Source organism: Geotrypetes seraphini, chromosome 14 (assembly GCF_902459505.1).
Source record: "Geotrypetes seraphini chromosome 14, aGeoSer1.1, whole genome shotgun sequence".
In the NCBI taxonomy this organism is placed as follows: domain Eukaryota; kingdom Metazoa; phylum Chordata; class Amphibia; order Gymnophiona; family Dermophiidae; genus Geotrypetes; species Geotrypetes seraphini.
This window is the reverse complement of record NC_047097.1, coordinates 67,579,566-67,592,945: the sequence shown is the minus strand read 5'-3', so window position 1 is coordinate 67,592,945 and position 13,380 is coordinate 67,579,566. Positions and strand designations below refer to the sequence as shown.

The window sequence follows — 13,380 nt, the reverse complement described above, 5'->3', positions numbered from 1 at the left end:
AGAACGAGAGGGCACTCTCTAAAGTTGAAAGGGGATAGATTCCGTACAAACATAAAAAAGTCCTTCACCCAGAGAGTGGTGGAAAACTGGAACGCTCTTCCAGAGGCTGTTATAGGGGAAAACACCCTCCAGGGACTCAAGACAAAGTAGATAAAGACAGACTGTTCACACTCTCCAAGGTAGAGAGAACGAGAGGACACTCTCTAAAGTTAAAAGGGGATAGATTCCGTACAAACGTAAGGAAGTTCTTTTTCACCCAGAGAGTAGTGGAAAACTGGAACGCTCTTCCAGAGGCTGTTATAGGGGGAAAACACCCTCCAGGGACTCAAGACAAAGTAGATAAAGACACTGTTCACACTCTCCAAGGTAGAGAGAACGAGAGGGCACTCTCTAAAGTTGAAAGGGGATATATTCCGTACAAACGTAAGGAAGTTCTTCTTCACCCAGAGAGTGGTAGAAATCTGGAACGCTCTTCCGGAGTCTGTCATAGGCGAAAACACCCTTCAGGGATTCAAGACTAAGTTAGACAAGTTCCTACTGAACAAGGACGTACGCTGATAGGGCTAGTCTCCGTTAGGGCGCTGGTCTTTGACCAAAAGGGCCGCTGCATGAGTGGACAGCTGGGCACGATGGACCACTGGTCTGACCCAGCAGCGGCAACTCTTATGTTCTTATCTGAAAATCTTGGCTTGAGAAAAGTGTGTGCCAAAATGGTCCCTCACTGGAACACCCTCCCTACTCACCTGATCTGGCCCCCAATGACTTTTTTCTTTCCCCGAAGATAAAGGAAATATTGAAAGGAAAACTTTCTGATGGCATTGAGGACATCAAGGATAATAAGACGACAGCTGTGATGGCTGTTCCAGAAAGAGTTCCAAAATTGCTTTGAAGGGTGGACTAGGCGCTGGCATCGCTGTATAGCTTTCCAAGGGGAGTACACTTCTCCCTCCATATTCGCTGTGATAGGGGTTTAACAGAACCGCAAATACGGAAAAACCGCGAATAACTTTTTTATATGTTATTTGCTGTTTTCTATTAAAAACCATCGTGAATATGGTGAAACCGCGAATAACATGGTGGGGGACCTGGTCTGTTCCTGAAGGAGAGGCAAAACACGGTGAACAAAGTGCTGGGAATCAGCGATTTTCTCTGTAAATGCTGGGAATCAGCGATTTCTCTATGCAAGCTGATGCAATTTGGGGGGAGGAGCCAGAAAGCTAAAAAACCGTGAATAATCGAAACCGCAAATGCTGAAACCACAAATATGGAGGGAGACGTATACTTCGAAGGTGACCACAGTGGTATTCAGCAATGATGTATATAGCACTTTTTCTAGGATGAGTTCATGAACTTAATTGTTAGACCTCATATATGTTTAATAATCTGAATATATTGCAGGTACTTTTTAACATTTTAATAAAATATAGAGGCCCCTATTAACTGTCCTGATTAAATCACACTATAGCTACAGCTTACTGTATAGATCTCAGGTCTTTATGCTGAAAGCAAGGACTCATCTCTGAGTTCCAAGTATTTTGGCCACTGTTAGAGGTTCCTATTCAGCCAACCCCTAATTCTGTAATCTTGGTGTCACCAGCCAGACTCTGAATTGATTGAACTGTTTCTTTAATAATGAATCAAAAACAAAGTTAAAATTAAATGGATTCAATGCAGTTCAAGCCCGTCACATATCTTCGTACTCTACCAGCATATCAAGAGTTAAGCTGGGAGCGTCCACCTTGTGGAGATGACACCGTTCTCCAGACTTAGAAATAAACCTAAGCTGTGTTAGATCATTAGCACTAAAGGATGAAAAAAACCTGGTGGGAGAATAATGCTACACTCAGGTTCTCGTCTAGCCATGTGCTCTGTAATATAGCCACTGCTCTCTCCCAGACTGTAGAAGAAGGAGGCGGGCTTATGCTCTGTGGAAGCAGCCTAGTCCTCAGGAAAGCAAAGCCCTCTGGGAATTGAAGTCCACAGAGCACACATTAGTTATACATCTATTACAAACACTCAACTAGTTCTTATACAAGAAACGGAGCAAATGCCCACAAAACATTAATACTGAGCACACGATAATAGCAATCTTTATTCAAAAGTTGGAAGAGCCCCATTACTGTAAAGTGATTTGCGTTTGACTGTGATTGGTTAAAGGTCTAAGGATATGTTCCATTGGTTCCGTTTCATTTTCTATCCATTTCTGTTTGTTTTGTTAGCTTGGGATTTTTAAAAAATGATATGCTACTGTATTTTTCAATAGGATGTAGCGGAAATTGTCCACCAATCTTGAACCCTGCCAGCTACAAAAAATCTCCTTCTGCCAGACCACTCAGCCTATTACTGAATCTGAGGTTCCAAATGGGGCACAAGCCCAGTCACTATTACCGTGCAACTACTGTACTTTAAATGATTCTTGAGGTGGTGATTCTTGGCCCTTGTTAAGGGGTGGAGACATCTCAGAAGTTCCAGGGCGCAGCGTCTAGAAGAGTGGAAGGTGTTTTGCAAAATTCAAGAGGGTTTTGTTTTCTTACTATAATTGGTGTATTCAGATGGCAGGGGGGGGGGGACATTTATTTTCTATAATTTCTTTTGCATCATTTACAAAATGAAAGGAAATAAGAAGTGCTGTTTCATTTCATATTGTGCTTTAAACAAACGCGCAAGGCCTATGAGTTGCAAGCAGTGAAACAGCAGGTTTTTACCATCAAGATCGTAATTCATCTTTATGTGCCAACGGCATTGCCATTTGCTCAGTCAACATATTCTCTATTAGCATCAGTTATGTCTGCTTATTTTGCTTTATGAATTTTATCATGTGACCTGAATCGTTTTAGCATTCTCTTATCATGCAGATGTCCAGAATAATAAAGAATGAGATCCAGGAGTCCAGCCATATCTGCAGTGGTGCATGAAGGGGAGGGGGGAAGGGGGGGGGAGATCCGCCCCGGGTGCAGCCATAGGGGGGAATCCCACAGCAACTTCTTCCATCCCCGCGGGATTCCCGCAATCCCCATTCCCATGCAGCTCTCTCTATGGAACTCCTCTGTTTTTACATTTCAGCAGCTCCTCTTTTGCTACAACCCTGAAGGCCTCATGATTATGAACATAATTAAAAGGTATCTCTTTGCCAAAAGCCCTTTTGTGGGCTTAAAGAGCCGAGACCTCAGCTTATCTTCCCTCTTGATTGGCAGGTTATAATTCCGTCATTAAGCAAGAAGTTGTTTGCTGTTGGAGGATATGTTGGAAGGGGAGAACAACCTAAGACTCCAGGTTTAGAAGCTCAAGATCTGAGATTTTCTTTACGCCTCTTGAAGAATGTTTGCAAAAAAAAAAAAAAAGAAGTTTCAGGGTATAAATAATATATTTTTCTTCATCTTGCAGGAACACTGGAGGAAGAGGCAAAATCAGATCAACTGCGAACAGCTTACATAGCAAATCTAATAGGTTTGTAAATTAAATTGTATTTCTTCATTAGTTTTTGCCTTTGGGCAGCTATTAATCTCATTTTTTTTTTTTAGCTTGATGTTGCTTTTTGTTATCTGTTGGGTTTCCTTTCCACCTGGCATTTGATTGTTTGCTCATGTCGTTCTCACTGCATTGCAGAGTAGGGGGGTGAACGGTCAAAATATTTTCATCTTTTTCTGTTTCCCGTGGTTAGGGGAATTTTCGTTCTAGTATTTTTTTTTCCCCCCGAGCGCAATAACATAAATACTGCACACCCTTCAGAAACAGTGTACCCTATTTCCAATATATTTCTATAAAGGCTGCCAAAAGTTAGAAAGTATGACGCAGCGCAATCTATAACGGCCTCTGGGCACCCTGATTCTGGGGTCCTTTTATGAAGGTGCGTGAACAGATTTAGCACATGCTAAATGCCAAGGCGCCCATAGAATATAATGGATGCCTTAGCATTTAGAGCGTGCTAATCTTTAGCATGCACTAAATCGGTTAGCGCGCCTTCATAAAAGGACCCCTTTATTATAGAATTCTAGCTTAAGTTGGCACCTAAGTGTTGACATGTACGAGTGCCCACTTTCGCCACGTCAATAGCAGGTGTATATGCGCACACCTAAATGCAGCATCTTAGGGCCTAATTTGCAGTAATTCTGTAAGTTTCCAAGTTTCAATAAAAATTTGATAAAATGCTTTTATAATTTCTAAGCGATTTACATTAAAATAAATGATACAGGAAAAAATCCAGACCAACAGACAGAAGGCAGCCAAGGTGAGTCTTCCCCAACTTTACATGAGACTTTCTTTAAATATCAGAAACCAGCTGAAGTGACTCTTGATTCAATTTGGGACCTAGTTTCCAAACTGGGAGACTCACTAACTAAACAAATTAAAGAAGGTGAAAAGAATATAAAAATTCAAAAACAGACAATAGAGGAAAATAAACAGGAAATTTCTAATGTCAAAGAAAAATTGGGAGGTATTGAAAATGAAGTGAAAATGATTAAACAAGTTCAATCTACAATAATAAAAGATAATCAAAGTATTAGAAAAAAATTGGAAATTATGGAAAATAACTATCGGACTAATAACTTACGACTGTTGAATTTTCCTAAAATCTTATCAGTAAACCCGAGAGAGATGATAAAAAGGTACTTTATGGAGATATTTAATATTCCTGAGGAATCATTGCCTCCTCTCACTCGAGTATATTATTTGCCTATGAACGTAAGGGGTCAACATTCGGAGGATAAGAGACAGGAAACACAAGACCTTCAACAAAATTTGACAGCAATTTTGGAAACATCAGATAAAGATTTGGTTAAACCAGCAACTCTTATACTATCTGTGGCATTGTTGCCGGATAAAGATTGGATTTTGAAAATGTTCTTTAGGAACAAGAGTAAGGAGTTTCTGGGTTTGAAAATTCAAATGTTTCCAGATGTTAGCAGAGAAACTCAGAATCGTAGACGTCAGTTTCTTTTGTTGAAAGCAGGAGTTACACAGCTGGGTGGCATTTTCTTTTTACATTTCCCATGTAAATGTATAGTAAGATATCGAGATAATAAGTATGTGTTTTTTGAGCCATCTCAACTTACAGCTTTTCTGACACTGAAACGTCTGGAAAAAGAGGGTATAACAACAACTACCACAATAACAACTAAGTAATTGTTGGACTTGGTAATAGAATAATTCCTCAAATCAGACACATGATACTGTTCTTTATTATATAGAATTTAAAATTGATTTCCTTAAAAGTTCACTCTTATATATATCTTGGATCACATAATTATTGAGGACTTGAGATTGTCCGATTTGAATTTTGTTCTTATTATGTTAATGATTTACTTATTATTTGTGTTCGATCTGACAATCTTTCTGTACAAAATGTTTTGATTTTGTTAAAATTTTTTAAAATGATAAATAAAGAATAAAAAAAAAAAATAAAATAAAAAATAAAAAAAATAAATGATACATACAAAGGGTCCAGAGAAGAGCGACTAAGATGGTTAAGGAGCTGGAAGAGTTGCCATACAGCAAAAGATTACAGAAACTGGGCCTCTTCTCCCTCGAACAGAGGAGATTGAGAGGAGACATGATCGAAACATTCAAGGTACTGAAGGGAATAGACTTAGTAGATAAAGACAGGTTGTTCACCCTCTCCAAGGTAGGGAGAATGAGAGGGCACTCTCTAAAGTTGAAAGGGGATAGATTCTGTACGAACGTAAGGAAGTTCTTCTTCACCCAGAGAGTGGTAGAAATCTGGAACGCTCTTCCGGAGGCTGTCATAGGGGAAACACCCTACAGAAAGCTTGTATGGTGGGTCATAAATGTATTATGCAATATTGGTTGCAAGCAGAACCTCCTAGTTTTTGGCATTGGAGGAACCAATTACATCATGTACTTTCATTTGAAGTTTGGGAGGTTCATTGTTCTCCTAGACGAACTCGTCTCTTTATGAAAATTTGAGACCTCAATATTCAAAAACTTTCACCTAGAGTGCGAAGCTTGATTCTTAATGAATTGCACTGAAGCTTTTATTGCCTTCATGGTATCCTAGACCTGGCTGTCTTTGTCACCTTCCATCCTGGGTGGGAGGGGGAATAGGAAGGAGGGAGGGGAGATGGGGAAGGGAGGTAGGGGGAATTAGGGTTAGTCATAAAAATATTTGGAGGAATGATTTTATTTAATAGAATATGTGAACTGAATTTTCAAAATGTATGAAATCATTTGTAATGAATATCTATATGTATTACATAAATGATTATGTACTTTATTCCTTCAATAAAAATGTTAAAACGTACACATTGCACCCCCGCATGCCAAACCTCAGGTCTCCATTTGTACAAGGGAGTCGGGGTCTTTGGCAAAGCGGTTTGGTTTTCTAAGACAAGTTTCACCTATGCCCGATAGTAAAAAAAAGTTAAGCCCTCTATAGCTACCAGTAGGTGGAGATAGAAGATTTCACGAGGTTTGTGGTCTCCAGCTGTTATCCAGCTGTTCTATGAAGCAGCAATTCATTACTTCAGATATCAGCAAAGCAGCGGTTTGTTTCTGATTTCCAATTCTGAGGAGTAAAGGAAGAAGCATCTGTCTTGAGTGAATTCTTGTGCTAGTAAAAGGAATAAAGAATGCTTCTGAGAAAGAGAGAACATATGTCTGGTTTGGTTTTCACTAGGTTTTCGTTCTGTTTTCAATAAGATTTGGTAAACATTCATGCCACTACAGCAATGATACTTCCAGAGTGAATCATCCTTTCTAAGCTGCTTTACACAGAGTCACATTTTGACATGTTTATAGAGCATCAGGGGTTGAATTACTATTGAAGGATCCCGGTAAAATACCCAGGGCCACCCAATGGTAGGGGCCGCACACAGATGAACCCTCCCTTCTGTGCACTGAGGTCTGGCAGTTGTGAAACACTTGTGAGGCAAAGTAACATAAAAAAAAAATATATACCAAAAGGTCCAATCTACTTATCTTAAACCGCCGCGGCCTCGGGTAGCCTCCCAAAGCTGCGCTTTCTATCAACGACGATTGTAATCCACAAGTGGGGACCTGAAGTATCAAAAACTCATCTTCCTTTGCATCATCTGTCCTTTTCAAAGCAGCCAGGCTTTTTTTTGAAGCTGGTTGCTGTGGTTATTTAGCCCAGACTTCACCCAAAGGTTTTCTCCTGTGCACGGGAGTTTTTTTTCATGGGGTAATTATTCTGGAGCTGGCCTATGATTTAAACTAGTTCCCTTTACGAAGGGCCTCAAGAAGGGCATCAAGGAAGGGCTATGTGAGATATGCCAATGATTATTTCTAAGTGATGTATTCATTATTTATGTGATTGAATATATTTTAACACTTAATGTAATCTTGAAAATGAATAAAAAAAAAAAAAAATAAACTAGTTCCCCCTATAGGAGCTGCGCCCCCCTGGGGACGTTTCTTGGGCCTCTGGACTTTGGGGCCATTTATTTAAGTCTAACTTTGCTTGCTGTGCTGCTTTGAATGGGCAATTAAGACATATTTTTCTAAAAGGATTTGGTATATACAGTTTACGTCTTCCCCGTGTACCCTCAAATACTTGGGGTTTATATATGTGTCACACATAGGCATTATCACAGGTAAAGTTTAGATGGAGCAGGGTAACCCCTGTCATGGCTCAGCAGTCAGAGCGCCTGCCCTGTAGTTCCCTGGGTCACAGGCTGTAGCCAGTTCAAATCTTGGGTCTGCCAGTACAATGTTTACAATGTCCAATGTGACAAGGACAAGAGGACATGGACTAAAGCTAAGGGGGGGACAGGTTCAGGACAAATATCAGGAAGTTCTGCTTCACGCAACAAGTGGTGGAAACCTGGAATGCTCTCCCAGAAGAGGTAATTGCAGAATCCACCGTTCTAGGGTTTAAGGGTAAGTTAGATGTACACCTCCTTATGAGTGGCTTAAGGTGACATAGGTAAGGGTAAGCTAGATGCGCATTTCTTATGAGAAGCTTAGAGTGATAAGGGGACTAACACTATGCCAGGGTACACCTGGCGGGGCCTCCGCGTGTGTGGATCACCGGACTTGATGGACCTAGGGTCTGTTCTGGAGATGGCTGTTCTTATGTGGAGTGGTGACATATGCACGCGTTTTATAAATGACATGTACAAGAGGTGTGATTTTAAAAATACGGTGAATGCTGCTGCCGAGCGCCATCCAACAGAAAGGCAGGGATCGTCAGTACGGGAAGCGGTGCGTCAAACCTTACCCCCTCTTTTGCTAAGGTGCGCTAACCGATTAGCGCTCGTTAATCGAATTAGCGTGCGCTAAACACTAACGCGTCCATAGACTTTGTAAAAGAGGGCCTTAGTGTGTGACAAGTTTCAACTTGTTTGATGCGGTCAGTTGGTTGTGCGCTACGGTTGAAAGAAGGTGTGTTTTTAAAGTGTGATACTGAATAGCCCAAAAAAATGGACTGAAACCTCCTATTTTCACATTTTTTTAAAGTTTTTAAAGTGTGCCATAAATCATGGATCATGAACAACGTGAAATTTTGTTTCCGACTGCAAGAAAAAAGTGCTAAAGGAAGCACATAAAATGTTTAAATTAGTTTACGGTGATGCTACGGTGACCATGAAGATTACAAGTGGTTCGAGCAATTTCGTGATGGTTGTGAGTCGGTTGAAGATAAGGAAAGATTGGGACGTCGTTCAACATCAAAAACCCAAGAGAATGTTGAAAGAGTAAGCAAAACGATTTGATTCAATAGGCGATTGACTAGTAGGGAAATTTCTGAGGTTCTAACCTCTTTTTGTAAACCGCACTGAACCGTGAGGCGTTGCGGCATACAAATAAATTTATTATTAATTATTATTATCTGAACATCTCTTATGGTTCCGTTCACAACATTTTAACAATGGATTTGAACACGAGGCGAGTGAGTGCGACCTGAGAAACGGGCAAATGATTTCATCCTCCATTATGACAACGCTCCGTCACACACATCACTTCTGGTACGGCAATTTCTGTCAAAACTACTATGGTGTGTCCTCATCCACCTTATTCACCGGACCTGGCACTGTGCGACTTCTGGTTCTTCTCCAAAATCAAAATGACCATGAAAGGTAAACGTTTTGAATCGATTCAGGGCATCGAGGCAGCCCTGACAGCACAACTAAAGACATTGCCGAAAGAGGACTTCCAGAACTGCTTCAAAAAGTGGCAAGAATGACGGGATAAGTGTGTTCAAAGCGAGGGGGAGTATTTCGAGAGGGATTAACAGCAATGTGTCTTTTAGGCCCTCTTTTACCAATTGGTTAGCGCACCTTAGTAATAATTTTTTTTTAAATTTAAACATTCACTGTATTTTTTTGATTACATCTTGTACACTCACGAACACGTATCCACAAACCCACCCATACTCACAGATCAGGCATTTAATTGTAGCATGAGGCCTTCTTTTTAAAACTTATTACTTCATTTTAATTAAAATTATAAATTGCTATCAGCAAGTCTATTGAGTTGCAGCTGGATGGGAGCAGTTGTTCAAGGATTATCTGGGGTTTTTTTTACATAAGATTTTCCACATTATGCACCATAACATCCCAGCCCCTGAGGAAGGACTGTTTTCCGAAACACAGACCGTGTCGGGTATTACAATTAGTACTATTATTATGGTGGGGTGGAGTCAGGGGCAGAGCTGGGGCGTGGTCTGGGGGGGTAGAGCTTTTGCCCCGCCCCCAAAGCATTCTGCTGCCTATGTCTACAGAAATCAGTCCGCATTTACTGAGCATGTGAGGTTTCTCAGAGTTGATTGGATTCTGTTGCTAGGCAACTGAATCCAAAGTCAGCAGATTCAGGAGTTGTACCAGGTCAGTTTCTATTGAAAAAAAAAGATGCTCTCACTAAACAAATAACAGATGCAGCGTTTACTAATGGATAGCAGAAGCCTCTGGGGATGCTTTAAAAATCACAATTGTGAAATAATAAGCCATGTTGGAATGTTTTACAATTTGGAAAGTATTTTAGAAAACGCTCGCTTATCGTGGAGTCTTCTAGAAAATAGCTGGAATGCTGTGAGAATAGCAAGATTAATGCTGGACAGACTTCTTCAGTCTGGGTCCCATAGGTAGCAAAAACAGACCAGGATTAAGGCTTTAATGGCAACTCCGTTAGCTGGGAAGTAGAACCAAAGCCAGGCAGACTTCTTTGCTCTGTGTCCCAAAATGCCAGGGAGAGACAAAGATTAAGTCCAGGCAGTCCCCGGGTTAAGAACGAGTTAGGTTTTTAAAGCTGTTCTTAAGTCGGAGTTGTATGTAACTCAGAACCTGTAGATTTGAAGATTCTTGCTTCTTACCTCGGCTCCCAGCTGACAAAAGGGCCGACTGTCCCTACCAGTCCCTCTAAACGAGTTAAGAAAGGACAAGTGGCAAAGACTATCAAAGGTAATGATTGACAAGTGAAAGAGAGTCCTCAGTAGCCACAACCCCTAAATAGAGTTGGCACAAGTTAAACCCGAAATGGGCAATGTTTGTGATACATCCCCGGAACTCTCTTATAGTGAAAATACGTGAATCACTAGAAGTGAAAACTATGAATAAAGCCACAAAAGTCTGTTCTTAAATCACTTATACTCGTATATAAGCGTCCAAAGTCAAATGCCTGGCAACTAAACTGTTCTTGACCGCAAAGCTGGAGCCAGTACTTATCATGCATGAATGTAGCTTGAATGCATGCTCAATTTTCAGTTCAACGGGGCTCCGTTTCGGGTGGATAAAAAACCCCTTTCTCGGGAACCATAGCACTAAAGTACAGCATGTAAACCACACACTGTTCTTAATGTGGCCATGCGTCATTCCTGAATCTGTGTAGGAGTCTCTGCCACTGGAAACACTGCTCAGTGAAATGAAATGAAGCTGCTACCGCGTTCTTAAGTAGCAACATTCCAGAGCTCATATTGTGATGTCATAATGCCTCATTCCACCAATGCCTAAGAGCCAACTTCATCAATGATGTCACAATGGCTTGATTATTCCTATACAGGCAGTCCCCGGGTTAAGAACAAGTTGTGATTTTAAAGCTGTTCTTAAGTCAGATTTGCGTGTAACTCAAAACCTGTAGTTTTAAGATTCTTGCTGCTTACCTCTGCTCCCAACTGACAAAAGTGCCAACTAGTGTTCCCGCGAAGATACCGCATGCACAACCACACACTGTTCTTAATGTGGCCATGCATCATTCCTGAATCTGTTACTGGAGAAGTGTAGGAGTCTGTGCCACTGGAAATACTGCAACCGCGTTCTTAAGTATGGAATCTCTTGGAGGTATGAGGGAAAGTCTAAGGAAGTCTCTGATTGGCTCAGGTGCCTCAGGCCCCTCCCAAGGGAAGAGCCCAAGGTGCCTGAGGCAATCAGGGTCTTAGGCCTCTCCCCGTGCATCACATGATGCACCGGGGCGTGGCCTACGGCCCAGATGCATCGCAGGAGGCTACGGAGCAGGTGGGACTGAGCACCCCTCCTGCTCCCAACTTTTACAGGGGAGGGGAACAGGGAGGGGTCATCCGGCGGCAGGAGGGAATCAGCATCCCTCCTGCTGTTTGTTTTTGGTGGGTGGGGGGAGTCAGGAGTTGGCCCGATGGCAGGAGAGAGTGGGAATTTTGAAGTGGGCATTTTGAAGGGGTTTGGGAAAGGAGGGGGGCTTATTTTATTTTTAGTTTTTATTGGGCTGATATTTTTTGTGTGTAACACACGCAAAATATCTGGCCCATTTAAAAAAAAAAAAAAGTCAGGAGAAGCCCTGACAGCAGTGACAGGAGGCTGCTTCTCCTGTCACTGAGCGATTGAGTCGGGAGATTGCATGCAAATGATTTGCACCTCCGTGCAATTCATTTGCATGCAGTAGAGATAGTGAATCAATTGCTGTTTTAAAATCGGCCAACAGCGATTGAATCGCTATCTTTAGTGAATCTGGGCCCTAGTCTTCCTTCCCGACATGTGTCACTTTGTAAGTGTGCACTTTGCAGCCTGGGAGTTTTCCTTACTTTAATGACCATTAATAGAGCAGAGTGTGACATAGTGGTTAGAGCTATAGCCTCAGCACCCTGAGGCTGTGGGTTCAAATCCCATGCTGCTCCTTGTGACCCTAGGCAAGTCACTTAATTGCCCACTGGGACAGATAGGGAAAATGTTTGAGTACCTGATATGTAAGCCATTCCGAGCCCCTTTGAGCGGAAAATCAAATCAATAAATGTATTGATCAGATGCAGCCTTAAGGATTTAGAGCTCTCATGCTTTATTCTTAGGAGTTAGTAAACAAACTTTCTGCCAGTTTCCAGAGCCATGTGATGTGTGATTCATTCCGCGAGTTCATGCCAGGACTTATTTGCTTTTTTTTATTGTGATAAACCCGTACTGACAGCGGGCTGCTTAGCTGGTTATTACCGTTTTAATGAAAACACGTGGCTACAAATTACACCCCACCCCCACCACTTTTACAAAACTGTAGCATGGTTTTGAGCGTCGGAGTTGTTACCTCCGCGGCCACCGCTAAAAACCACACTATGGTTTTGTAAAAAAGGGGGGAGGGGGGTATATGTTATGCTGTTTAACCTTTGAAATTCCATTACTGATGCTAACGGGTTCCGCAAGGAAGCCTAGATTGATTGATTTATATTTCTATCCCGTTCTCCTGGGAGCTCAGAACGATATATTCTTTCCCAAGGGACCCTCGGTCACAAGGGGGCACCCGCTCAAACTCAGAGGAGGGAAATTTAGTGTTGACATCAGGAAGTATTTCTTCACAGAAAGGGTGGTAGATCACTGGAACAAACTTCCAGTGCAGGTGATCAAGGCCACCAGTGTGCTCGACTTTAAGAATAAATGGGACATCCACGTGGGATCCCTACGACGGTCGAGTTAAGGAACTAGGTCATTAGCACTCAGACTTAATAGGGTGGGTAAATGGAGTGGGCAGACTTGATGGGCTGTGGCCCTTTTCTGCCGTCATCTTTCTATGTTTCTATGTTTCTATGTTCACTTGATGAGGTGAGTCTTCGGTGTTTTCCGGAAGGTCATCAGCGAGTCTTGTGATCTTATCTGGGCAGGCAGTTGGTTCCAAAGGCAGGGGACGAAGTGGCCGTATGAGCGTCTGCGCGCTGTTTCCATTTGAAGGGATCTTCCTGCAGCTTTGCGCAGTCGTTTCTCAGCCTCAGAGCGGAGTGGGCAGGCAGGAGTGCGTCGAGGTAGTTTTGATATGACGTAGGCAGGGGTGAGGTGGTGGAATCCTTTGTAGGCCAGCCAAGTGCCTGTGGGTCTTTCTTGCACGTTTCCTCATCCAATTTATTCCTGCCATACAGAAAATCAGCGAGCACAGTTTTAAAGCTTAGCTGCCTGGTCCGGTATATTCTTAATCGCCTGTCAGAGCAAGATTTGTTGACTTAAATCAGGCCCTTAGAGG

General features: G+C 42.0%; 1 protein-coding gene across 2 annotated transcripts in view; it reads left to right on the top strand.

Annotated features, from left to right (window-relative positions):
* The window catches only part of ST8SIA2 (ST8 alpha-N-acetyl-neuraminide alpha-2,8-sialyltransferase 2), a 68,551-nt gene that overhangs the window by 30,549 nt on the left and 24,622 nt on the right, over positions 1–13,380 (top strand). For both annotated transcript variants that reach the window (XM_033919476.1, XM_033919477.1), the window contains exon 2: positions 3,385–3,447. In XM_033919476.1, coding sequence (XP_033775367.1) covers positions 3,385–3,447 — 63 coding nt within the window. The remainder of the gene's footprint in view (positions 1–3,384; positions 3,448–13,380) is intronic.